Source organism: Trachypithecus francoisi, unplaced genomic scaffold, assembly GCF_009764315.1.
Source record: "Trachypithecus francoisi isolate TF-2019V2 unplaced genomic scaffold, Tfra_2.0 Lachesis_group7, whole genome shotgun sequence".
Taxonomy (NCBI): domain Eukaryota; kingdom Metazoa; phylum Chordata; class Mammalia; order Primates; family Cercopithecidae; genus Trachypithecus; species Trachypithecus francoisi.
Window position 1 is genome coordinate 77,665,834 of NW_022681472.1, and position 27,987 is coordinate 77,693,820.

A 27,987-nucleotide genomic window follows, 5' to 3' on the forward strand; every position below is an offset into this window, starting at 1 on the left:
TCAACACATGCTTAGTTCCAGTAGTTCCACTTCTAAGAGATTTTGTAGAAACTGAGCAAGAGATAACAGTAAAAAGGGAGCGAATTCAAGCACTGGGACCAATGTTTCCTACATTGGACATGGTCATGACAATTGCTATTGGTAAGATTTAAGAGGCTTTTGTGATCCTGACATCAGCTCTGCCATTTGACCTTCTGGGAGCCTTTAGGATAATAACAGCAAAGGATGATTTCAGCCTCCAGGTAACAGACAAGCTGATGGCGTCGCAGATGCAATGTTGGCTTCTCCAGGCAATCCCAGTGCTCAGTGTATAAATAGAAGGCCCAGGTCATCAGGGAGCATGCGGGGGCTGAGGTCATCCTCCCTTGACACCATCAAGGCAGGCCCCAGGCGAGTGCTGGGTCCACACCTGCTCCCCACAATCAGCCTGAGTCAGAAGAACATGATAGGTGGTGAGCGGGAAGCCAGCAAGTTGACTGGAGAATATCACCTGGGAAAAAGGAAAAGCAATCAGGATGATTCAAAAATGATAGGCAACCATCTACTGTGGACCAGGTGTTGCTTCAAGCTCTTTATATGAATTGTTTCATTTAACTCTCATAATCAACATGACTACTATTATCTCCATTTTATAGATGAGGACAAAGGAGGGGGGTAGTAATTTGCCCAAGGCAGTACACTGAAGAGTCAGGCTTCCCTTGCAGGTGAGTCAAGAGCTTCTAAACTTAACCACTGGGCTTTACTCTATCGGTGTTCCAGCCCTCAGGGAGAAGTGAAGACTGAGAGTCATTAAATAACAATGTTTAGGCCCCTTTGTTATTTCCCCTCAAAATCTCCAGTCATGGAAATCTTTTGTCTACAAGACAGCACTTATTATGTAATGATGGATTCATTGTTTTCTTGAAGTATTGTGTGGCTTTGATCCATGCCCATCAGCATGCACCGCCCCTCCCCCACTCCCCTTCCCCCCCGCCCCCCCCCCACACACAATGCATTTTCATCAAGGACAATTGGGATTTCCACTGGGCTCTTTTACAACCTGTGAGTGATTCTCAAAGCACCCAGATCACCCTTTGGGCTCCAAACTGAGAGTCATCGGCCTAGAAGCAGAGCTCAGGCAGTGTCCAGTTCTCCCCGACACATTACCAGGTCACCTTTTCCACTTAAAACCCAGCCAAGTAGTGTGGGCACAATTATCTGCCTGAGAAATAGAGGTGAGACACAATGTCAACAGCAACAATTATAATTATCATTTATTAAGTGTTACGCCCCTGCAATTTAACTCTACAACAACCCCATGCATTGAAGAAAGTTAGTAGGTATTATTATCCCTGTCTTTCCCATAGGATGCAGAGAGTCAAGGAGCTGAAAGTACGTGCCTCAAGATCCCCAGAGAAAAAGTAGCTGAGTAAGTATTCTCACTCGGGACTGCTTGACTCCAAAGCCCTGCTCCTAACAGCAAGGCCATGGAGACTCTCCTAAGGAGTAATAGGAATGTCCCAGAAGCAGCTCAGTTCAATAGATATTTATTGACCATATACGACATGCCCCATACCATATTAAGCCTTAGAGATTAAATAAGACAGAAATGGTCCTTGACAAATAGGACTTAGAGTTCAGTGAAGACAACTATGGAATTTACTCATCCAACAAATATTTATTGAGCATCTACTACATGCTAGAGCCAGACACAATTCTAAATGTTTGAAGATGCAACAGGGAACAGACAAGGTAGGGATGCTGCCTTCATAGGTTAGGACATTTCAAAACAATGGAATTGAGCATTTTCGACAGGTAGTGAATGAGTTGAAAAAAGAAGAGAAATGCAAATCAAAACCACAATGAGATACCATCTCACACCAGTTAGAATGGCAATCATTAAAAAGTCAGGAAACAATAGATGTTGGAGAGGATGTGGAGAAATAGGAACACTTTTACACTGTTGGTGGGATTGTAAACTAGTTCAACCATTATGGAAAACAGTATGGCGATTCCTCGGGGATCTAGAACTAGATGTACCATATGACCCAGCCATCCCACTACTGGGTATATACCCAAAGGATTATAAATTACTCTACTACAAAGACACATGCACACGTATGTTTATTGCGGCACTATTCACAATAGCAAAGACTTGGAATCAACCCAAATGTCCATCTGTGACAGACTGGATTAAGAAAATGTGGCACATATACATCATGGAATACTATGCAGCCATCAAAAAGGATGAGTTTGCGTCCTTTATAGGGACATGGATGCAGCTGGAAACCATCATTCTTAGCAAACTATCACAAGAAGAGAAAACCAAACACCGCATGTTCTCACTCATAGGTGGGAACTGAACAATGAGATCACTTGGACTCGGGAAGGGGAACATCACACACTGGGGCCTATCAGGGGGAGGGGGGAGGAGGGAGGGATTGCATTGGGGAGTTATACATGATATAAACATTATGCACATGTACCCTAGAACTTAAAGTATAATAAAAAAATAAATAAAGTAAAAAAAAAAAAAGAAACAAGAGTCCTACACTCAGCCCCAGCTGGGATGTGCTAACTGCCTTTCCAGCCCTCCGAGGAGTCATCATGCTCCCAGCTGGAAACCTGACCTGCGGAGGGGTAGTCACCCACCCTGGCAGCTCCTGAGTTCCATCCTGGGAGGGGACTGAGAGGGGCTGACTGGTGTATGGTGCTATGTAGCTAATCCCCAGGTGTGCTGGGTCCTCAGAAACTCTCCAATGAACACAGGGGGCCATGAAGTTCTTCTCCTCACAAGTGCTCCCAAGGAGATGAATTTTAATTCACTTTCCTTTCAAGAGTAACTGTGTTGGCAAGCAACATTTTGTCACGGGAGGATGAGCAGAAGGTGTGTTAAAGGCAACAGGATGATGTTAAATGTTTGCTCCACAATGTTTAGGAATAAGGGAAGCTTTTTTTAAATTAAGTGCCTTAGAACTGGAGGGAGGGAGGAGGGGCATGGTTGGAAGTTTTCGCGTGAACCAACAACAGATGTTCTGTCTACAGTCCGGGGAGTGTGAACTACCATGGAGGCTACGTGGAGCATGTGGCGTCTGTGTTTGGAAAGCTTCATAACCACCTGCTGTGCGCGGGACATGCTTCCTCAGCATCTGAGTTAGGGTCGAGAGGTCAACCTGAACTGATAAGCCCCAGTGATCATTTCTTTCAGGCTGGGCCTGAAACCTCAGAGGGCCCCATGACTAAGTGCTGGTCCTGCGTGTGCTGAGTCAGCACAGCCATCCTCCTGCCAAAGGGCACACGTCCCACAGCAACATGAATTTTCCTCTTTTAAGTGAGTCCATTTGGAGCAAAGTCTTCCGTAAATGAAGAAGCAGGAGGTACTGTCACAGCAAACTCAAGCTGGTGCTCTGTAAATGGCAGAAGTGTAGAAACTCCGAGCTGGTCCATCCTTGTCTTCCCTGAGTTTAAGGTGGAGAAACTGAGGCCCAGGAAGTTGAAATGGATTGCTCGAGGACACACAGCAGGCTACACTGGCTGAATCTTTCTTGGGGCTCTTTTCACATGTCATACTCGAAGTTTCAAACTTTCCCGAAACTTTGCAAACTCAAAAGACAAGCTTGGACACCCTGTGTCAGTGCTAATTGACATGTTCCTTGATTTCTCTAAAAGGGACGTGACTTATGACCCTTTAAAGATCCAGATTAAGCCAAAAGCAGGCCTTCCAGCCAGGATGTCCCTGAAGTGCCCAGTTCCCTTCCTAAGAGCAACTGAATATCCTTTATAAGGCAATGCTAGCATAATCACCATCAGACAGGCTCAAAGTGCTTATGGTAATCCTAGAATCCCATTGTTTGGAGCTTCTGCCTGCAAGATACAACTAAAAACCCTGAGTATTATATGCAAAACAAACATTAAAAGACTCAGGCTTGGAGAGAAGGAAGTGGACCAGCTAGGAAACTTGGGACCTGAGGAACAATGACCAAATGGGCAGTGATTTCCCTGGGTTTTCTCTTGCCTGATACACTCTGGACTTGGAGTTGAAGCCAACTACCTGCAAACACTAACAGGCACAGACAAAAAAAGTCCCAGCAAAACTCAACCAAAATCCACTCTCTCCAGCCAAAGGACCAAGAAAGGGGCAGCCTAGCAAGACAAAAAACTTTTAGATAAAAACCACTCCTCTCCAGCCAATCACCACAGAAAAACACTGTGGTCCTGCCCCCACCCATGCCAACAAAGGCAGACTAAGGAACTGAGACTTCCACCCTTGTGGGGCTATACTAAGGATAGTATCAGAAAAGGCGAAGAAAAGATCAGGACTTTTATCACCATTCATCTCAGTGGAGACCATGTAGAGAGCCTGGACTTCCAACTTCATCCAGTAGTAATGAGGTGTCCCTCCTCTTCCCACTAAAGTGGTAGAGAGGTGAGAGTTTCAGCATAATCCATCAGTAACAAAGTCATTCCCATCACGGTGTCACTGAATACCTACCTGGGCACAGAAGTAACAGGTAGTTCTTCCCTTAGGTACCTACAGAGGCCAAGTGGAGAACCTGGACTTCCGTCATCACCTGGCAGTAACAAAGCAGAGTCCCTCTTCTTTCTTCTGCCAGAGTGATGTCAGAGAAAGCCAGTTAAAGCAGAAGGTTTCAATAAGATCGGAGTCTCATAACCTAATCTTAAAATTCCCATGTTTCAAAAATCACTTGTCATACCAAGTACCAGGAAGATGTCAAATTGAATGAAAAAAAAAAAAATCACTAGATGCCCACATAGAGATAATGAAATTATGTTAGAATTCCCTGGCAATGATTTTAAAACACCCATGATAAAAATGCTTCATAGAGCAAATATGAGCTTGTTGCAAACAAATAAAAAAAAATAGAGAGCCTCAGGAAAGAAATAAAAAGTCTTTGCAAAGAGCTATACAAAATACGAAAGTAAACCCAGTGGAAATTTTAGACCTGAAAATAAAACCTCAGTGGCTGGACTCAAAAGTACAATGAAAGAGCAGAGGAAATAATCAGTGAATTTAAACACAGAATAACCTGAACAAGACAGAAAATAGATTTTAAAAATTATAATAATAAAATTCAGGGACCTGCCAGATGGTAGCAAAAGATCTAACATTTGTGTCATTGGGGTCCCAGAAAGCGATGAGAAACAGAATGGGGATGAAAGATTACCCAAAGAAATAATGGCTGAAAACATCCCAAGTTTGTGAAGAAATATAAAACTAGGGATTCAAAATGCTGAGTCCTGCGTTTTGGACTCAAATAAGATCGTTGTGTATGCACCAAGCAACAGAACTGCAAAACCTGTGAAGTAAAAATTAATAGGATGAAAAGGAGAACTAGACAATTCCACAATTATAGTTGAAGACTTCAACACTGTCCTCTCAACGATTGATAAAAACAATTAGACAAAAATCAAGGATATGGAACTCAAAACACTGTCAACCAATAAAATCTAATAGACATAGCTAGAACACTCTTCTCAAGTAACAGCAGAACACACATTTATTTGAGTGTCCATGGAATATATACCAGGATAAACCATAGACTGGGCTTCAGAAAAAAACTTTAACAAAGTTAAAAGAATGGAAATCATAAACAGTATATTTTCCAAACTCAGTGAAGTCAAACTAGAAATCAATTATGATAAGATAATGGAATAATCTCTAAATGCTTAAAAACTAAGCAACATACTTCTAGATAATCCATGGGTCAAAGAGAAGGTTTCAAAGGAAATTTCTAAAATTATATTGAATTGAATAAAAATTAAAATCAAACATGAAAATTTGTGGGTCACAGCTAAAGCAGTGCTGAGCGAAATTTATGGCATTAAATGCATACATTAGAAAAGAAAGAAAGAAAAGTCTCAAATTAATAAGCTAAGCTTCCATCACAAGAACCTGGAAAAAGAAAAGAAAAGTAAATTCAAAGCAAGAAGAAATCAAATACTAATTGATATGGTTTGGTTGTGTCCCCTCTTCAATTTCATCTTAAACTGTAGCTCCCATAATTCCCACATGTTGTGAGAGGGACCTGGTGGAAGATAATTGAATCATGGGGGCGGTTTCCCTCATATTGCTCTCGTGATAGGAATAAATCTCACAAGATCTGATGGTTTTATAAGGGGAAACCCCTTTCATTTGGTTCTCATTCTCTCTTGCCCGCAACCATGTAAGAAGTCCCTTTGCTCTTACTTCGTCTTCCGCCATGACTGTGAGACCTCCCCAGCCATGTGGAACTGTGAGTCCATGAAAATTTTTTTATTTATAAATTACCCAGTCTTGGGTATGTCTTTATCAGCAGCGTGAAAACGAACTAATACACTAACATAAAACCAGAAACGGATATAATAAAATTGAAAAGAGAAAACCAACAAAGAAAAATCCAATGAAATAAGGAACTAGTTCTTTAGAAAGAACTATGCACTGAAGAGCTTCTGCACAGCAAAAGAAACTATCAACAGAGTAAACAAACAACCTACAGAATAGGAAAAAATGTTTGCAAACTACACATCTGACAAAGGTCTAATATCCAGCATCTAAAAGGAGTTCAAACAAATTTATATGAAACAAACAAACAACCCAATTAAAAAGTGGGCAAAGGACATAAACAGACACTTCTCAAAACAAGACATACATGCAATCAGCAAACATGAAAATAAGTTGATCATTAGAGAAATGCAACTTAAAACCACAATGAGATACCATCTCACGCAAGTCAGAATGGCCATTATTAAAAAGTCAAAAAATAACAGGTGCTGGCAAGGTCCAAAGAAAAAGGAACACTTATACACTGTTGGTGGGAGTGTAAATTAGTTCAGTCATTGTGGAAAACAGTGTGGCAATTCCTCAAAGACCTAAAACCAGAAATACCATTCAACCCAGCAATCCCATTACTGGATATATACCCAAAGGAATATAAATCTCCCTATCATAAAGACACATGCACACGTATTTTCATTGCAGCACTATTCACAATAGCAAAGACATGGATTCAACTTGAATGCCCATCAATGGTAGACTGGATAAAGAAAATGTGGCACATATACACCAGAGAATACTATGCAGCCATAAGAAAGTATGAGATCATGTCTTTTGCAGGAATGTGGATGGAGCTGGAGGCCATCATCCTTAGCGAACTAACACAGGAACCGAAAACCAAATACTGCATGTTCTCTCTTATAAGTGGGAGCTAAATGATGAGAACACATGGACACAGAGAGGGGAACATACACTGGGGCCTACCAAAAGGTAGAGGGCCAGAGGAGGGAGAGGATCAGGAAAAATAACTAATGGGGACTAGGTTTAATACCTGGGTGATGAAATAATCTGTAAAACAAACCTCCATGACACAAGTTTACCTACATAACAAACCTGCACATGTACCCCTGACCTAAAAGAAAAGTTAAAAAAAGAAAGAAAGAGCTATACAACTGTAAAACCTCTAACAAGACTGACAACGGAAAAAGAGAGAAGACACAAATTACCGATATCAGGAATGAAACAGAGGATGTCATTACAGATCCTGAAAACATCAAAGGCATAATAAAGGAATACTAGGAACAACTCTACACACATAAATGTAATAACTTAGACAAAATGGTCCAGTTCATCTGAAAACACAAGCCACCACAGCGCACTCAATATGAAACAGATAATTTGAATAGCCCTATGATATGAAGAAAATTGAACCAATAATTTTTAAACTCCAAAAAAAGAAATCTACAGGCCCAGATGGTCTCACTAAAGAATCTACCAAATGTTTGAAGAAGAATTAACACAATTCTGTACAATGACTCCCTGAAAAATAGAAGTGGGGACACTTCTCAATTGGTTTTATGAGCTAGTATTACCATCATCTCAAACCCAAGGACAATACAAAAAAGAAAACTGCAGACCAATATCCCTCATGAATAAGGATGTAATATTAGACATAGTCATAGAAATTCTTAATAAAATGTTAGCAGATAGAATTAATCAGTATATGAAAAGTGTATGGTGTATACATGACCAAGGGGGCTTTATTCCACAGATGCATGACTGCTTTGATATTTGAGAATCAATGTTCAATCGTGACATAATAAACATAACCCACCATAGTAACAGGCTAAAAGAAGATAATCATATGATCAAATCAATAAACACAGACACCGCATTTGACAAAATTCAGCAGCCGTTCATAGTTTAAAAAAAACCTCTCAGAAAATAAGAATAGTGGAGGATTTCCTCATCTTGATAAGTAGGATTTGCAAAAATCCTATAACGAATATTATGCTTCATAGTGAAAGACTGAAAGCTTTCCCTCTATGATTGGGAGTAAGGAAAGTGTCCGCTCTCACCACTCTTATTCAACATAGTGCTAGAAGTCGCAGCTAGTACAAGAAGGCAATAAATGGTATATATTAATATATTGAAAAGAAAGAAATAATACCATTCCTGCAGAAGAAATGATTGTCTATCTAAAAAAAACTGCAAGGAATCTACCAAACAAATCCTAAAACTAATAAATGGTTCAATAAAGTTGCAGGATACAAGATAAACATACAATCAACTATATTTTTACATATTTATACTAGCAATGAACAAATGGATACCAAAATAAAAAATACCAATACTATGTACAATCACTCAAAACTAATACTTAGGTATAAAAATAGCAAAGCATGTAAGGACTTGTATGCTAGAAACTACACAATGCTAATGAAAAAAATCAAAGAATATCTAAATAATGTAGAGACATACTGTATTCATGGATTAGAAGACTTAACCTAGTAAAAGTGTCAGTTGTCCCCAAATTGACATAGAGGTTTAATGCAGTTCCTATCTTAATCCCAGCAAGGATTGTTATAGACCTAGACAATATTATTCTAAAATATACAGAAACAGACCAAAAAATAGACTAGCTTAAATAATCTTGAAAAAGAAGAATAAAGTGGGAGGAATCTGTTACAAGACTTCTTCAGTTTCAATACTTACTATATAGCTATGGTAATCCAAACTGTATGGTACTGGTATAGGGATACACACATAGAATAATGGAACAGAACAGAGACTTCAGAAATAGACCCACACCTGTATCCCTAACTGATTTTTGACAAAAGTGCAAAATCAATTCAATGAAGAAAAGAGTTCTCTCAATAAATGTCTGGAGCAATTGGACATCCACAGGTGAAAAAGGAACATCAACCTAAATCATACAAAGATTAACTCAAAATGGATCACAGACTTAAATGTAAAACATAAAAACTGTAACACTTTCAGAATGAAACACAAGAGAAAAATCTTGGCCAGGCTCAGTGGCTCATACCTGTAATTCCAGCACTTTGGGAGGCCAAGGTGGGTGGATCATGTGAGGCCAAGACGTGAAGACCAGCCTGGCCAGCATGGTGAAACAAAATCTCTACTGAAAATACAAAAAGTAGCTGGACATCGTGGTGCATGCCTGTAGTCCCAGCTACTCAGGAGGCTGAGGCACGAGAATCGCTGGAACCCAGAAGGCAGAGGTTACAGTGAGCTAAAATTGCGCCACTGCACTCCAGTCTGGGGAACAGAGCAAGACTCTGTCTCAAACAAACAAACAAACAACCTAAAAAAAAAATGTATACAAAATAAGAAAATCTTTAGGATCTAGGGTTTAGGATCTAGGTCTAGGCAAAGAGTTTTTAGACATGACACCAAAAGTATGATACATAAAAGGAAAAAATTCAAAATCAGACTTCACCAAAATGAAAACTCTTGCTCTGTGAAAGAGCATGCCAATAGTATGAAAAAGCAAGCTACAGAGTAGAGAAAATATTTGCGAATCACTTATCCAAGAAAGGACTAGTATCTAGAATAAATAAAGACTTCTCAAAACTCAATAGTATAAACAAATAATTCAATTAGATAATGGGCAAGAGACATTATTTTTCACTTTCAGAGAGACACAGATGGCAAATAAACACATGAAAAATGTTTAACATCATTAGCCATTAGGGAAATGCAAATTAAAACCACAATGAGATATCACTACATACCTATCAGAAAGGCCAAAATAAAAAATATTTACAACAAAATGCAGGCAAGTTGGGTGACTCATGCATTACTGGTGGAAAAGTAAAATGATACAACCACTCTGGAAAATAGTTTGGCAGTCACTTGCAGAATTAAACATGCCTTTACCATGCGACCCAGCAATCATGCTCCCAGGCATTTATCCCAGATAAATGAAGTCATAAGTTCATACAAAAACCTGTACACAAATGTTTATCACATCTTTATTCATAATAAACCCCAAATAGAAATAATTCATTTGTCCTTCAACACATAAATGGTCAAACAAACTGTAATACACCCAAAACAGAGAATACTGCTTAGGAATAAAAGGGAACAAATTACTGAAATATGCAACAACCTGAATTTATCTGCAGAGAATAATCAGAGTGAAAAAAACCCAGTCCTAAAAGGTCACATACTATATGATTCCCATTTATGTAAAATTAGTTCAACCATCGTGGAAGACAGTGTGGCAATTCCTCAAGGATCTAGAACCAGAAATACCATTTGACCCAGCAATACCATTATTGGGTATATACCCAAAGGATTATAAATCATTCTACTATAAAGACACATGCACATGTGTGTTTATTCCAGCACTGTTCACAATAGCAAAGACTGGGAACCAACCCAAATGCCCATCAATGACGGACTGGATAAAGAAAATGTGGCACATACACACCATGGAATACTATGCAGCCATAAAAAAGAATGAGTTCATGTCCTTTTGAGTTCATGGATGAAGCTGGAAACTATCATTCTCAGCAAACTAATACAGGAACAGAAAACCAAACACTGCATGTTCTCACTTATAAGTGGGAGTTGAACAATGAGAACACATGGACACATGGAGGGGAACATCACACACCAGGGCCTGTCGGGGGTGGGGAGATGGGGAGGGAGAGCATTAGGACAAATACCTGATGTAAATGACGGGTAGATGGGTGCAGCAAACCACCATGGCACGTGTATACCTATGTAACAAACCTGCACATTCTGCACATATATCCCAGAACTTAAAGTAAAATTAAAAAAAAAAAAAGATGTCTGAAATGACAAAATCATAGGAATGGTGAACAGATTAATGGTTGCCAGTGGTTTTGAAGGGAACAGGGATGAAGAAGTAGGTGTGGCTATAAAAGGGCAACAAGAGGTACACTCTGCTTGTGAATATGCCATTATCTCAAAATAAAAATCTTAATTAAAAACATAACTACAGGCCCAGCTCAGTGGTGGCTCACACCTGTAATCCCAGCACTTTGGGAGCCTGAGGCGGGCAGATCACGAGGTCAAGAGATGAAGACCATTCTGGCCAACATGGTGAAACTCCATCTCTACTACAAATACCAAAATTAGCTGGGTGTGGTGGTGGGTGCCTGTAGTCCCAGCTACTCAGGAGGCTGAGGCAGGATAATTGCTTGAACCCGGGAGGCGGATGTTGCAGTGAGCCAAGATCGCACCACTGCACTCCATCCTGGTGACAGAGCAACACTCCGTCTCAAAAAAATAAAAAATAAAAACTACAAAAAACTCAAATTTCAAAGAAGCAAAAAGTAATTTTTTTTAAAGAATGCATCAAAAACCAGTGAAATCTAAATAAAGCCTGTACTAGTCTTCACCAACATCAACTTCCTCATTTTGAAAACTGCACTGTGGCTATGTTAGATGTTATCACTGAGGAAAACTGGGTGAAGGGTACGTACGATCTCTGCATACTATTTTTGCAGCTTCTTATGAGACAAACTATTTCAAAATGAAAAGCTGTCACTTAAAAAAACACATTTCAAATTAGCTGGGCATGGTGTTGTGCAGCTGTAGTCCCAACAACCCAGGAGGCTGAGGCAGGAGGATTGCTTGAGCCCGGGAGTTCGAGGCTGTAGGGAGTTATGATCATGCCACTGCACTCCACCCAGGACAACAGAGTAAGACCCTGTCTTTAAAGAAAAGAATAAATTAAATAAAAATTTAAAAACATTTAATCTTCTTGAGTCTTAAAACAGAGCCCACAGGGGCCCCTGCAGCCACCGCAATGTAGAATACGAGAAACTGGAGAAGACTGGGGAAGGCACCTACAGGACAGTGTTCAAGGCTGAAAACCGGGAGACTCATGAGATGGTGGCTCTGAAGTGGATGAGACTGGATGACAATGATGAGGGTGTGCCGAGTTCCGCCCTCCAGGAGACCTGCATACTCAAGGAACTGAAGCACAAGAACATTGTCAGGTTTCATGATGTCCTGCACGGCGACAAGAAGCTGACTTTGGTTTTTGAATTCTGTCACCAGGACCTGAAAAAGTATTTTGACAGTTGCAATGGTGACCTCGATCCTGAGATTGTGAAGTCATTCCTCTTCCAGCTGGTAAAAAGCCTGGGATTCTGTCACAGCTGCAATGTGCTACACAGCAACCTGAAGCCCCAGAACCTGCTAATTAACAGGAATGGGGAGCTGAAATTGGCTGATTTTGGCCTGTCCTGAGCCTTTGGGATCCCCATCCGCTGTTACTGAGCTGGAGTGGTCACACTGTGGAACCGCCCACCAGATGTCCTCTTTGGGGCCAAGCTGTACTCCACATCCATTGACATGTGGTCAGCTGGCTGCATCTTTGCAGAGCTGGCCAATGCTGGGCGGCCTCTTTGTCCAAGCAATGATGTTGATGACCAGTTGAAGAGGATCCTCCGGCTGCTAGGGGCGCCACCGAGGAGCAGTAGCCCTCCATGAGCAAGCTGCCAGACTATAAGCCGTACCCAATGTACCTGGCCACAACATTCCTGGTGTATGTCGAGCCCAAACTCAACGCCACAGGGAGGGACCTGCTGCAGAATCTTCTGAAGTGTAACCCCGTCCAATGTATCTCCGCAGAAGAGGCCCTGCATCACCCCTACTTCTCCGACTTATGTCTGCCCTGAGCCCTGGGACCCCCAGCCACCATGCTGGAGCCTGGCCTATTTAAGCCCCATCTTGGGAGGGGTGGGACTGTGGGGTGCCCAGTGTACTGAGCTCCAGCTATGCTGAGCCCAGCCAGGGTGGGATGCCTGATCCCAAGTTTCTCACTTCCTTTGTAGACTTTATTTAATTTCTTTCTTTCTTTTTTTTTTTGAGACGGAGTCTTGTTCTGTTGCCCACGCTGGAGTGCAGTGGTGCAATCTCGGCTCACTGTAAGCTCCGCCTCCCGGGTTTACGCCATTCTCCTGTCTCAGCCTCCCGAGTAGCTGGGACTACAGGTGCCCACTGCCACGCTCGGCTAATTTTTTGTATTTTTAGTAGAGACGGGTTTTTACCATGTTAGCCAGGATGGTCTCGATCTCCTGACTTCGTGATTCACCCACCTCGGCCTCCCAAAGTGCTGGGATTACAGGCATGAGCCACCGCACCCGGCTGACTTTATTTAATTTCATAAATTGGCTCCTTTCGTACACACACACACACACACACACACAAAATTTAATATTCTTATTTTGCTACCTTTGATCAATTCTTAAAAGACCACAGGCAAATCCTGGTCCAAGTGCCTAGGTTTCCATGTGACCACTATGTAGATACACCCACTGCCCTGGGAAGCACCCTTTCTGCTAAGTGCTCATCAGTTATCAGTCAGAATCCTCAACTCACATGTGCAAGGCTTACCACTTTCTTTACTTTCTATGATGCAACTTCATTTCTGTGTTAAGGTCCTATTCAGCCAATGTCATGAAAATGATCTCAGACAGTTCAACTCCTATCCCTTGCTCATTTCCCCAGGGAGATGGTTCAGGTTCTGGGACACAGACAGAGCCTGATATCAACATGGGAGTGGGTGGTAGGGAGAGAGAGGGGGCAAGCACCCTCCTATGCTCAGAGTGTCATCTGTGCACCCTGCCATCTTGAGGATCCATCACCCCATCATTCCTCATCCACACCATTTGGATGAGTGTCCTATGCCTGCTGTGAGAGATTACCACAAACGTCATGGTTGAAAATGACACAAATGTACGCTCTTATAGTTCCAGAGTTCAGAGATCTAAAATGGGTCTCATCGGATGAAAATCAAGGTGTCCGCAGGGCTACTTCCCTTTGGGAGGCTCCAGAGGAGAGCCCATTGTCTTGCCTTTTCCTCTTTCTAGAGGCTGCCTACTTTAACAGGGTGTGGTGACGTGTGCCTGTGGTCCCAGCTACTGGGGAGGCTGAGGTGGGAGGAACATTTGAGCCTAGGAAGTGGAGGTTACAGCAAGCTGAGATCACACCACTTCACTCCAGCCTGGGTAACAGAGTAAGACCCTGTCTCAAAAGAAAAAAAAAGGTTTAAAGGCTGCCTACATTCCTCACTTGTGGCTGCATCACAGTGACCTCTTGCTTTCATGGTCATGTCTTTTTCTCTAACTCTGACCTTTTGCCTCCCTCTTATAAACAGCCTGGTGTTCATGTTAGAACCACCGGATAATCCAGGATAATCTTCCATCTCAAGATCCTTAACTTAATTATATCTGTGAAGTCTCTTTGCCATGTAAGAGGATACACGCACAGGTTCCAGGGACTAGGACATGGACCTCTTTGGGGCCATTATTATTATTATTATTATTGAGACAGAGTCTTGCTCTGTCGCCCAGGCTGGAGTGCAATGTCATGATCTCAGCTCACTGCAATCTTTGCCTTCTGGGTGCAAGTGATTCTCCTGCCTCAGCCTCCGGAGTAGCTGGGATTACAGGCATGTGCCACCATGCCTGGCTAATTTTTGTATTTTTGGTAGAGACAGGGTTTCGCCGTGTTGGCCAGGCTGGTCTCAAGCTCCTGACCTCATGATCCGCCCACATCAGCCTCTCAAAGTGCTGGGATTACAGGCGTGAGCCACTGCACCGAGCCTGGGGCCATTATTCTATGGACTACACCACCCTGGGCACTTGGGGTCATCCCACATTCATCCCTCACACTGGTTACTCTTGCTGCATCACACACCACCCCACAACTTAGGAGTGTGAGACAACCATTTTATTATGCACACTATTTTGTGGCTCAGGAATTCAGACAGGACACAATGGGAATGGCTTGTCTCTGCTCCAATGATGTCTAAGGCAATAGCTGGTAAGACCTGATCCTTGGGAGTGACTCAACAGCTGGAGGCTGTAATCATCTGCTGGGTTCATCGCTCCCTTGTCTGGTGGTGGATACCAGTTGTTGACTGGGACCTCACCTGAGGCTGCTGACCTGAGGCCTCTTCTCACGTGCTGAGGTCACCTTACAGCACAGCAGCCTCTAGGGAAATGGACTTCTTACACAGTGGCTCAGTTTTCCAAAACTCAAGTGTCCCAGCAGGCACAGCAGAAGCCACATTGCCTTTTGCAACCCAGCCTCAAAAATCACATAGAATCATTCATTTCTGCTGCACACTATTGTTCAAAGCACTCACAAACCCAACCAGGTTCAAGGACAGGGGAAATAGATCTTATGTCCTGATAGAAGGTGGTAAAGTCACTTTATAGAACAGCCAAGGGGAGGGAAGGCAGGGTTTTCTCCACCTGCCTCACTAAGCAACCACTTTTTCTCTGGTGTCTCTCTACCCGCCCCCAGAACTCTACCCGGAAGTGGCTCAGGTCTTCTGATCTGATCCCACAGTCCTGGGGGTGGTGTTGTCACCTCCTTGGGGTTCATCCAGAGAGAAGGAATCTGCAGCATCCTCATTACTTTCCCTCCAACTTTCTCTCTTCTCCTAAACGAAGGCATCCATTCCAGGTGTGGGAGAGGCAGCAGTGAGGCTTCTCTTTTTTATGTTCTCTCTAAACCTTATTACCCACGTCCTAAGTTCTTTCCATCCCCCTAGGGATCCACATTTTTAAAACTAGAAAGCTAAGAATTTGCTCAAAAATGCAATTTTTACCTCGTTCCTTCTCTGAGGGGAAAAGCATCAAAAATTCTTATCTCTACTTGGATGGGGTGAAGAAGAAGGTCAAGGGGTACAAGGATATGGATGGAGGTGATACTATCACTAAACATTTGCAAAAATGTTATCTTGCCACAGGTACAATTCCCACAACAACTTGTGCCTTCTATTGAGGTCTCCAAGGGACTCTCCCCTGAATAAATAATACCCATTTTCCCAATCCAGTATGCAAATAAAATAAGGAGTACATATGGGGTCCAATGAATCATCTATCTTCGTTACTGTTAGTAGCCATGCTGAAGGAGGGGGTCATAGGTCTGTACTGTGCATTAAATGTTTGTGTCCCCTCGAAATGCATATGTTGAGGCCCTACTCCCCAGTGTGTTGGTGTTTGGAGATGGGATCTTTGGGAGGTAATTAGCATTAGATGAGGCCATAAGGTTGGGGTCCTCATGATGGGATTAGTGACCTTATAAGAAAAGATACCAGAGAGCTAGAGAGCTTGCTTGCTTGCTTTCTCTGTTTCTGTCTGGCTTTCACTCTCTCTCTCTCTCTCTCTCCTCTCTCTCTCTCTCTCTCTCTCTGTGTGTGTGTGTGTGTGTGTGTGTGTGTGTATCTCTCTCTGTCTCTCTCTCTCTCCACACACACACACAAAGTAGTCATGAGAGCACGTAGCAAGATGGCAGCTGCCTAAAAATGTTGTTTAAGCTACCCAGCTGGGCATTTTTTATGGCAGCCTGAGCTGAATAATATCATCTGTTAGCCATGTGGGCTGCAAATACACAACCCAGAATGAGGCTGGCATACCCACACAGGTGTAGGCAGTGCTGCGGGGAATGCCCCAACCCATGCTAAGATGCAGAACAAAGGAGACTCAGGGTCTCAGGGGAGTGCTCCGGGGAGGAAGGGTGCAGCTGAGCCAGACACTTCCAGAGTCAGAGAGAAGCTGAAATATCCTCTGGAGAAAACCCCTCCTCCTGGAAACCAGGAGTGGGGAAAGGTGGTCCCCTTAAATGTCATCTATGGCTGCTGAAGGATGCATGTTTTCATTCACTTACTCATTCAGCAAACATTTACTCAGTATCTACCCTTTATCAATTGTTTATTTCTATGGGGGGGGGGGACCTGCCAAAATCCTAGTAGCATAAAATGCCACAAATTCACTATCTCACAATTTCTGTAGGTCAGAAATCTAGTCATGGCCTCACTGGATTCTCTGCTCAGGGTCTCACTGGACTGAAATCAAGGTGTCAGCCAGAGCTGCACTTCTCATCTAGGTCTCAGGGTCTTCTTTCAAGCTTATTGGTTATTGGCAGAATTCATTTCCTTGTGCTTGTAGGACTGAGGTCCCAGGTGTCTTGTTAACTGTCAGCCAGGGTCTGCTCTCAGCTTATAGAAGTGGCTCTCAGGTCCATCTTAGCAACAGAAAACCTCCCTCGTGTAAAATCCCTCTCATTCTTTGAATGTCTCTGACTTTCCCTTCTGCCACCAGCCAGAGAAACCTGTCTGCTTTTAAAGGACTCATACGATTAGATCAGACCCATCCAGATAATCTTCATAATCTCCATATTTCAAGGGCAAGTGATTCGGCACTTTAACAACATCGGCAAAATCTTTTCACAGCAATACCTACATCCATGGTTGAATGAATAACCAGGGACTGGGAATCTTGGGAGCCATCTTTGAATTCTGCCTGCGATATACCCCATGAGAGGCAAGAAAGAAGGACACAAAGATGACTATGGCGAAATACTCATCCACAAGGGATGTATAGTAAAATGGATACAGCAAATACAGAGAAGTAACTAGATTACTGGGCAATAATTGCTAACTCAAGGTTAAGTGCAAAGTTCTGTAGGACTTCAGAGGAGGCAGGATTAACTCTCTTTGGGAGAGTACAGGAAGGCTTCCTAAAGAAAGTGACATTTGATCTGTGTCTTGAAGGACCGAGGAAGAAGGAAGCCATTCCAGGTACAGGGTGCACCGTTTACAAAGATGGAAAGGACCATGGAAAATGTAGGGAGTGACAAGGAACCCAGCGATGCTAAATCGTGGAGGACAAGATTAGAAGAGGCAGAAGACTGGGCTGGGAGTGCTGGTTTGGACAAGTTTACGCAAGATCACACCTGCCACCCCAAAGAAGTAGAAAGCAATAAAAGATTGTAAGCAACGAGGTGACCAAGCAAGATCTGTGTTTGGGTGACAGCATGAATAGTAGAGGTAAAAATTGGAGCCAGGGAAATGAGTTAGTTGGTATTTACAGAATTTCAAGTTCCTTGAACTGTCTTAGTCAGGTAAGGCTGCTATAGAACAAATAACCAGAGACTGGGTGGCTTAAACAAGAGACATTTCTCACAATTTTGGAGGCTTGCAAGTCTGAGATCAGGGTGCCAGCATGATCAGGTTCGGGTGACAGCTCTCTTCCTGGCCATCTTCTTGCTGTGTCCTCACTTGGAGGGAAACAGGGAGAGAGAAAGTGAGTTCTCCGGTGTATCCCTTTATAAGGGCGCCAATCCCATTAAAATGGGAAAAGTTCCCTTGTCCCCCTCACAGGGCATGCAGTGAGGGTGTGGCTTGCTTCTTCAGTGCCCCACTGTTCAAACCTCTATGGGAGTGTACAGATGGGCAGGCCGTGAGGCTTCTGGGGTGAATGTTTGTAGCTCCTAAAGCCCCAGTGGGTGGGTGTTAGAGCGTGCTCTTTTAGTTTAGCTGTCTATAGGCAGCTTGTGTTAACCAGCTCAGTTAGACCCCCTTCCTTATCACAAGGACAGAGGAATTTCTGTATTCCAGGGTTTCTTGCCTTGGTATACCAGAAGAATCTGATCACACGTGGGCTTGGAGAATGAGTGCAAGGTGTTATTGAGTTGAAGTAGCCCTCAGCAGATGGGGGAGCCAGAAGGAAGATGGTTTTCCCCTGGAGTCAGGCTTCTCAGTGGCCCAAATCTTCTCCAACTGCCCGTCTAGTGTGGCTGCCTGTGTCTACCTGAGTCTCGGGTTTTTATAGGACCAGGATGAGGGTGTGGTGGTCCAGGGTGGTCTTGGAAAATGCAACGTTTAGATGCAAAACCAGGAGTGCCTGTCCTCACCTAGTCTGTAGGGGTGGAGCCCTGGCCAGGGACCCACCTTTCTCTACCCAGCACTCCAGTATCACCATCATGAAGGCCCCACCTTCATGATCTAATCACCTCCCAAAGGCCCCACCTACTCCCTAATATGATCACATCGAGGATTAGGATTTCAACATATGAACTGGGGGGCAAGGGAGCACAAACATTCAGCCCTTCAACCCATGGCACTGATTCTTATGCTCTCAGACGGAGCAACATTGTAATAGATTCATACATGAAGAGCTGTGGCAAGCAGCCAGGTGTCAGCCATGTGAAACATGTACCGCTAGTAGCATATGTGGCCATGAGATGGTTTTAAATGATGTGCAGGTATAGACAAAATAGCTCTGACTCAGAGAAAGTTATAACTTTTCAATTCTCTTCCCATCCTTTTAATTAGCTCAAAAAAAGAAAAAAAAAAAAAACTCAGTTTGGTGCTACCCTGTCTCTAATAACTTTCTAACACCTTTCCTCTCCATCTCTACCTTCTGCAAATAAGAGTATCTAGCTAGCTCAATAGTGCTGGGCTTTTTTCCTCGTGTTTATTTTCACTGTTACCTTTCATTGGTTTATTTGAAAATTCAATATTGGATTTTCCTGTTTCTATTGTGACAAAAGGCTTCTTTAGTATTAGTATGAAATAAGTGCATTTAAGTTTTAAAAATGTGAATCAATGTAAATAAAATGTTTTCTTTTCTTTTTTATTTTTTTATTTTTTGAGACGGTGTCTAGCTTTGTTACCAGGCTGGAGTGCAGTGGTACAATCTCGGCTCACTGCAACCTCTGCCTCCCTGGTTCAAGCAATTCTCCTGCCTCAGCCTCTTGAGTAGCTGGGATTACAGGCACTCACCACCAAACCTGGCTTATTGTTTTGTATTTTTTAGTAGAGATGGGGTTTCACCATGTTGGCCAGGCTGGTCTCCAACTCCTGACGTCAAATGATCCACCTGCCTCAGCCTCCCAAAGTGCTGGGATTACAGGTGTGAGCCATGACCCTGGCTGAATAAAATTTATAGGTAGTACCTTTGCTGCTGGGACAAAATTGGTGAAGGTGGTTTGCACATGAGTTAATTTGCAAGCCACAAGTATAGTGGGAAGCAGGCAGGATTTGTAATCAATCAAATGTGGGCTCAAGACCTGCTTCTAACTTATCAGCTGTATGGCCCATGGATAGTTCATAAACTTCTATAAACTTCTGTTTCCTCCTACAAATTAAGGAGATAATATACTATTCAGAAGGCTGTTTAAAAGATTAAATGACATAAAGAAGCACCTCCCAGGCAGCCATGTATATAGTAGGCACTTGCAGTCCCCGTCACAGTGTATATCCTTAAATAATGGAAACCTCTGTTTTTGGCAACACCAAACAGGAACTTAACTCCAGCACCTACTGAGTATCTATGTTTGATAAATGAGTTCTTATTTGCTTAGGATCTGGGACCTGTGGCGGGGGATCCTTCATGAGCAACAACTAAAATCAAGAAAAGCTTTGATTTGGAGAGTGGGCCAGCTCAGGCATCATGCACCAAGAGGCCTCTCTACCCGCTTGTCCTGGCCTCCAATACTTCACAATGCTACCTATACCCTGCAGAGCCCAGGGGGGAGTAGATCTGGAATATTCAGATATATGTATAAATAAAGACACGGATAATAACTCCCATTTTATTTATCTATCACTGTGTAATAAACCACCCCAAAAGTTAATAATGTTAAACAACTACAGTCTTATGATCATCTCATGATTCTGTGGGTTGACTAGGTGGAGTTGGAAGGTTTTCCTCTACATAATGTCAGGTGAGACTAGAGTCAACTGGGAGATCAATTAGGCAGGAGCATCCAACATGGCTAAAGTCTGTGTATTAACCAGGATCTCAGGTGGAGCTATTGTCCCTGTCACCTTGGTTTTCGCTCCATGTGGCCTCTCCATGAAACTTGGGCTTCTCACAGCATGGCAGCAGGACCCTAAAAGGAAGGAAACAGAAACTGCCAGTCTCTTAAGATTTGGATTTAGATGTCTCAGAATATCACTTTCATTGCATCCAAAGCAATCACAGGACAAGTCCAGATTCCAAGGGAGGGGAAGTAAACTCCACCTCTTAATGGTGACGTATTTTTCAAAAAGGGAAGGAAAGGATTGAAAAAATCCATCTTAGAAGACTACCACACCTCCTAAAGCTTTCACTTTTCGCAAAAGGTTTTTATTCTTGAAATATGTGTATATTTCAACCAAGCAAATATGTACCTAGGAATTTATCCTAAGGAAGTAATCACAGATGATTCAAAAGATTTGACACAAGGTTGTTCATTGGAATAAAATTGAAACTACCCAATGCCCAACAACAGGGAACCAATTAAGTCTAAAGGTGGTTGAGGACAGTGTTTTAAAAGTCTACTATCTGGGAAGCAGGTAAAATTAAGCTTAAATCCCAACTCCATTACTTAGCCTCTGTGTGATGTTGAGCAAGGTACAGTACTTAAGCTCTTTAAGTCTCAGTTACTATATCAGTAAAATAAAGATGAAATATAGATTTTTGTGATGATTCAATGAGATGATACATATAAAAGGCTCAGCACATGGTAAATGACCAATAATTGTGAACTGCTATTATTATTTATGATAGTCGTTAGTGCTATCATACTAGTGCAAATCTTTCCCATTCTCTCCATTTCCAGGCACACAATACTTCCATGGATCTTTACAGTTAACTTTTAGTTCTGACCAATGAGTTGTAAGCCAAAGTGGCATATGTTACTTCCTGGCTGAATATTTACTTGTCCAACATTATTGATTCTGAAGCTCCTAAATCCTGTCAGATAAGGGTCTGTCTACTCCATGGATATACTTAAAGCAAACGGGGATCATACCACATAAAGCAAAAACCACCTTTGTCTTATTCCTCGTTGTTTTCTCTTTATACGGTGCAAGTTCAGTCCATGCTAAACTCTGAACAATTTAAAGACACTGCAACACATCAGAAGCCCCTCATCCTTGCTAGTGTCCATGAGCTCCAAGTGCTCTGAAGATATGAGAACCCAGCAGACCATTTAGACGGTTACCCAGCTTCCCTCTGGCCTGGCCCATTCCACCCTATGTACAATCTGTCACCCTGCCAGAAGCAGGTGGCAATGAGGTGGCAACCAGGGAAACTTGGCTTATAGAAAACCCTCCTAAGTGATTGATCATCCAGAGGAGGTGCAGCCTCAAAATAGGAATAGCTTCGTTAAGGTTTGGGTAATTTCCATGGAAACAGACAGAACTAGACTTATTTTAAAGGGGGAGGGGGCAGGGAGTGGAATGGCCTGGAAGGGGCATAATAAGGTAAGCGATGTAAAAATCTTGAAGTTGGTGTGTCCGGGCGGGACGGGACAAGAGGGAGGAATGGGGGTGGGGGTTCCCATATTTTTTTCTTTTCTTTTTACTATTGTGGTTCACCCTGGGTGAGGCGGAGGTGGGGAGGAGATCAGCCATCGGTAAATTCTGATGTTGATGGCAAGTAAATTAGGTTCTTAGATAGCCGGTACCAAATGAGATTGAGAAAGACGTGGCCCAAGCTGGATTACAGTCATCAAGAAGTTAACAGAATCCTGTAAGAGCCCCTCCAGGTCGCCTTTCAGGCCCGAGAGCATCACGCAAGAGACTCCTTCCCAGGATAGAATCTTGTTTTATAGGCGGCTAAAATGCCAACAAACAGACCCTGCATCAGCAATAACCGAACAAACAGGTGCAGACCAGTACGAAAGTCTTGCCCATGAGCTGTTTTTTGTTGCAAAGGATTTCTGGGGAGCCAAGCGGTATGTCAGAAATTAGAGCCCTGGGGCAGAACTTACAAAAACCTTTTAGCTACTTCCTTCTTCCCGGCCTCGGAAATGAAAAAACCAAAAGGTCACTCAGCGCGTCCGCCACCCAGTCAGCCCCAAGGCCAACGGTCCTCACCCCAGTCCGGGTCCTCGCCACTGGCCTCTCCGCTGCACACGGCCACCTGTTGATGCCCTCGCGCCCAGAGCCGAGTTGCAAACGGCCGCTAGAGTTCGTTCTAATTCCCCAGAGCAGAGCTGGCCGGGAAGCCCCGACGCGACGCGCCTGCTAATCTGCAGGGCGGGCGGGGACTTCGCAGAGCCTCTCAGCCCTAGGCTCCCTTTGTTTTCTCGCTGCGCTCGGAGCCTCGAAACTAGCCCCCAGACCGCATCCCCTCGTCCCCGCCCAGGAGCTGCCCAAGAGCCCACAGGCTAGCCCAGGGGAAACAAGGTCCATCTGGGCAGGAATGCGCGGTGCAGACAGGTTGCCGCGTGAGATCCCGAAGTGTGCCCGGATCCCGAATTCCTGAGAGCTCTTTAGCCCAGCACTGTGGCAGGAGCGCGGCGTCCGGAATACAAGTTCATGGTTCCGAGGCCGCAGGCGAAGGGCAGCGCGATCCCGGGCCGCCTTTGCTCTAAGGCGCCGAGGGGAGCCAGGGCGCTGCCGCGGTGAGAGCTCCGCTCCCGCTGGGAACATTGGAGTCCTCCTAGTTGCGAAAGCGACCCGCCTAGCTTCCGAGGGACTTCTCTGCGAGCACCGCAGGCGTGTGCATTTCTTCGAATCTGAGAATTCCAGCGAAAGCGGGCTCTACCAGAGTTTAAGTCGGCCCCTGGGGCGTCTGTTTGTTTATTGGCTCTTAAGGGAAAAAGTTCCAGGATCTTTAACCAGCCTCAGACCTGGCGCAGGCGGAAATCCCGGAATCTCCCCAAGCAAAAGTGATCTAACTTCAAGTCGTTATATAAGTGGGGGCTCCTTCTTCCCCTCCCTACGCCGAGCCTTCTCATTATCATTCCGGGAGTAAAATGTGACTCGCTCAACACAGTTTTAAAATCGTTATTATTATTTTTCCGAGCCTGAAACCGGGCCAAGCCGCAGGCAGCGCACAGGGTGCGTGGTGGCCCCACCCGCGTACAGCCCCTTGCAGAGGGTCCCGGGGCCCTGGTGCCGCCAGAGCCCGGCCTGCAAGCGCGCCCTTCGGTCCCACAGTCCGCCACTCCACGTGGTCAAGATCAACAGTTTGTTGAGCTCATCAGTGACACCTTGAACTTTTCATAAAGAAAATGGGTATTGCACCGAGAGGGTTTGGCTGCGGCCGCCGCGCGGGGTCGTGCTTAATATTCAATGATCTCGCTCGCGCCTCCCCCTCCTCTTCCCGCAGAAATTCCACCGAGTCCGTTACTGGACTCAGACTTTTAAGTTAATTTACTGCCCCCCTACCTTGGCCAGTAACCAGCGCCTTTAGGGCTAGCCTCCCCCCCAGCTCCTGTCTGAAAAATGACATTTCGCCGGTGTCTCCGGAGGGGGCTGAATTTCACTTTGTAACTTTCTGTGGAACCCGAGCCCGGGTGGCAGCTCGGGTGGTGGTATCGTATGCAAATACGCATGCTGACGTTACAGATCATGTGGGTTTTGGCGTAGATTCCCCACTGATCGAGGCATTTTTTTCCCTTTTTTTTTTTTTTTCCTTTTTTTTCTTTTAAAAATTTTGGCCACCGTTCTCCGTACGGGGGCTTTTTCTGTCTGTCTGTCTGGCAGGCTGGCTTTCCCCCTCTTTCCCACGGAGCCCGAGCCGGGCGCCCGGTGGGGAGTGGGGAGTGGGTGGGGGGAGCCAGCAGAGTTCCATTTTGGAACGCCCGTGCCGCGTCTCCGCGTTCCCAGCCCGGGTCCCCGCGTTCCCAGCCCGGCGCAGGTAAGAAACTTCGCCCCGGCGCGGAGCCCCCCCAGCCGGCGCCGGCAGCCCCGAGCCCCGCACGCCGGGCGCCGGCCACTCCAGCCCAACTTTCCCACCGCCGTCGTCGCCGCCGCGGTTCCCGAAAATGTGTTGTTAATGGGACTTGGCCGGGTTTGTGATTGGAAGGGGGGTACGGAAGGGGGGGTGTGCAGGCTCTTTTTGCGGGTGGGAGGAAATGAGCGGATACAGAGAGGGAAGGAGATTTTTTTTTTTAAAGAGTTTTGATTACAAGTTTGGATAAATGGGAGCCAGAGCGAGGAGGAGGAGGAGCAGGAGGAAAAACATGTCTACGTTTCCCTATGTCGACATAAGCCACAAAAAAATATGGCGTCCGCTTTCGACAGGGCGTTACGTAGACCCGACTGTTTTTATTTATTTATTTCGTGGCCGTCTCCCTCCCTTCTTGGCCAAACTGCGGCGCTTTGTGCAAACGGGGCAGGTCCCGCGGGGACTCCACCGGGACGTGGCCCCGTCTCCGCGCGTTTTGGCAGGCGGGGGGCTGCGTGTGTCTGCTCCCCTCCCTCCCCCTCTCCCCTCGCTCCCCTCTCCCGGTGACGATTCGCCGTAATGTGGTGGCAGGAAGCATGACGCCGTGGGCCGAGGCTGCCTCTGCTCTCGTCGCTCCCGGCGGCTGCAGGCAGCGGGCGCGCAGCGCGGGCGGCAGCCGAGCTACCTGGCGGGGGCAGGGCCGGAGCGCGGCGCTGTCCTCACCCCCGCTCAGGTGCAGGGGGAGTCCGCGCGGGGCGGGGTCCCAGGGGGGCCACAGGACCCCCGGCCCTGCTGTCCGCCGCCGGCTGGCCGGAGCCTCTGCCAGCCCGAGCCCACGTTCGTCCCTCTGAACGGCAGCTGGCGCTTTTCGTCTGCCCCACAAGAGGTTAATCTTTGTTGGTGTTGCAGCTTCTTTGTGGCTTCCCCAGGACTCGGTATCCTCGGCTTTGCAAACTTGCCCTTTTCCCAGCCGCTTTGCAGGAGGCTGCGGAGACGAAGATGAGCGGAAAGTTGGAAACCAGCAGGCATCACAGGACGGTCCCTTTGGCCTCGTAGCTGTGCTGAGCCTGGGAGGCGGAGGAGGAGGTGGAGGCGGCGGAGGAGGAGGGTTTGTCAGGCTGGGGAGAAAACTTGATGGGGAAGTCAAATTGTGATTTGTTCAGGTTTCCACCTGATTGATAGGCTTCAAAGCCAGTGGGGTCTCTACTTTCAACTGTTTCGCGGTGGCCTTTTGTTTGTCTGGGGCGTGGAGAAGGAGGGAAGTCGATGCATAAGGACTTTCCCTCGACCCCTCCCCTTTTAAAGAGTGGTTGCTCAGCTTGGCCCCCTGGGAGACTGCCTTTTAGGCCCTGGAGTTCTTCCCCAACCTGCTCTCTGATCACTTTCTCTCTCTTAACTTACCAGATCCCCAGATCTCAGGCAGGCCCCGATGAGCAGAATGGAGGAGTTAGGAGGAGAGGATTCCTTCCCCAGCACTTCTTGAATTGCCCAGACCTCCCACAATTACCCTCTTAAAACCACACACACAAACACACACACACTTACTCACTCTCTCCTTTATATATGGCAGAAATTAATGCCTGTGGAAGTGAAGGGGGTGAGGTTCTGAGAGCTCTTCAAGATTTGAGTCAAAAGGTGATTTTCTGTTTATGAGGGCGGCGAGTTTAAGCAGTTCACTCCCAGGGCAGTAATGTCAAAAAGCGTTTGGATGACGACCAAGTGGAATAAATATCTTGTAAAATGGCATGTTTAATAGTAAAAATAGATTAATGGAGCCGTCAAGTGGTTGAATGGGACTAGCATAAAGGTTTAAGATTAAAGGGAAAGTTACAGAAAGCTGTATACACAGCTGCTTTTAAGGCCAGAAGGGAAAAAAAATCTACAAGTAAGGCTGAAATGTGTCACTGACAATAATTGGACTGGTGATGTGTGGAAATATCATCGCTGTTTAAATGCTTTGCTCCGCGATTGTTCTCTTGTGCTCTTGTACCTTTCCTTCTAGCCAGGTTTGCTGTCAGCTAAAGGATGCACCTGAAGATCGTGCTTCAGGGGAAAATGCAAGAAACCAAGATTTTGGGGCACATCAGCTATATCAACTAATGTCCATTTAAAGGGGAAAAATACCACTGTTTGTTGGCACTGAAGAAAGGGTATTCCTGTGATGTAAGTGCAGTGTATCTTGACTTGCTGAAAGGTGGCCCCACCCCGCGTTTCTCATCCACATCAGGACCATGTGATTCAGCTGGGTGCTATGCACTTATCAAAAGGAATCGTGGCAATGTTTGATAGCAGTTGCTAACACTGTTACAGTGTGTGAGGCACAATGCTGTATATTTTACGTGCTTTGTCATTTAATCCTCACCACAACCCTGTGAGCTAAGTACTACTATTATCCTCCGTTTATGGTTGAGGAAACAGGCTCCAAGAGGTGAAGAACCTTGCCTGAGCGACCCGGCAAAAAGCAAATCCAGGCCTAACTTCATAGCCTTAACCAGTCTATTGTAGCAGCATCCAGCGTCATAGTTAGAATAAAAAAGTAAAGGGTCAGGTCCAGGCAGAAAAGAGGGAAGAGTAGCCACCGTCCCGAGGTCTGAACTCCAGAATTTACCTGGATTTTGTTCCTTTATTCATTTATTTAGCAACTGTGGGTTGATTTCATTTATTCGCTCAGCAACTATAATGTTCATTATACTAATAAGAACCCATAGCCATTAAGCATTTTTGTATGCCAGGCACCATCCCAAGTGCTTATGACTAGACTATTTTGTCTTCATGACAACTCTGATGTAAGTCCTCTCATTCTCCTTTTTCTAGATGAGGCACAAGTCCAGAGAAGTTAGCTAACTTGCCCAAGACCAAACAGCTAATACGTGGAGTGGCAGCCCCCAGAACACACGCACTCTGCTGTTGCAATGCAGAGCGCATAACCAGGTGGAAATGCTGGGGAGACAGAGCCCCCCTGGCAGAAACACAAAGCACTGCATGCTCCAGACATTATGGAGATGCTGGTGGGATACAGACTCCCTGCCCTCTAGGAGTTTGAGCTGACTGCAGGGAAGCACTCATTAAACCAAATCAAGCAGGCTTAGATAACTGCTATAACTGAGAAAACTAACCACTGTGGAAGCACAAGGAAAGGCATGATTCTTCTGCTCTGAGGGGATCACAGAGGGTCTCCTAGAGGTGGGAGCAGCTGAACTGCCCCATGAATGAAGAGGAACAATGTCTGGAGGTGTAGCCAATATCATTGCATTCAGCTGCTAGCAG

At 44.9% G+C, this 27,987-nt stretch overlaps 2 protein-coding genes and 1 pseudogene across 4 annotated transcripts in view; 2 read left to right on the top strand and 1 right to left on the bottom strand.

Annotated features, from left to right (window-relative positions):
* The first annotated feature begins 340 nt into the window (after window positions 1-340).
* Window positions 341-12,933, top strand: LOC117079075 (annotated as a pseudogene).
* An 11,160-nt stretch (window positions 12,934-24,093) lies between these two features.
* The window catches only part of ZHX2 (zinc fingers and homeoboxes 2), a 191,035-nt gene continuing 187,141 nt past the window's right edge, over window positions 24,094-27,987 (top strand). For all 3 annotated transcript variants that reach the window (XM_033202836.1, XM_033202838.1, XM_033202835.1), the window contains exon 1: window positions 24,094-24,690. The gene's annotated coding sequence lies outside the window, so the exon portion shown is untranslated. The remainder of the gene's footprint in view (window positions 24,691-27,987) is intronic.
* LOC117079076 overlaps window positions 24,931-27,987 on the bottom strand; it is a 42,090-nt gene continuing 39,033 nt past the window's right edge. The window contains exons 5-6 of the mRNA XM_033202698.1: window positions 26,122-26,214; window positions 24,931-25,705 (exon numbers count right to left, since the gene is read on the bottom strand). Of these exons, the coding sequence (XP_033058589.1) occupies window positions 25,109-25,705; window positions 26,122-26,214 (690 nt within the window). The 3' untranslated portion in view covers window positions 24,931-25,108. The remainder of the gene's footprint in view (window positions 25,706-26,121; window positions 26,215-27,987) is intronic.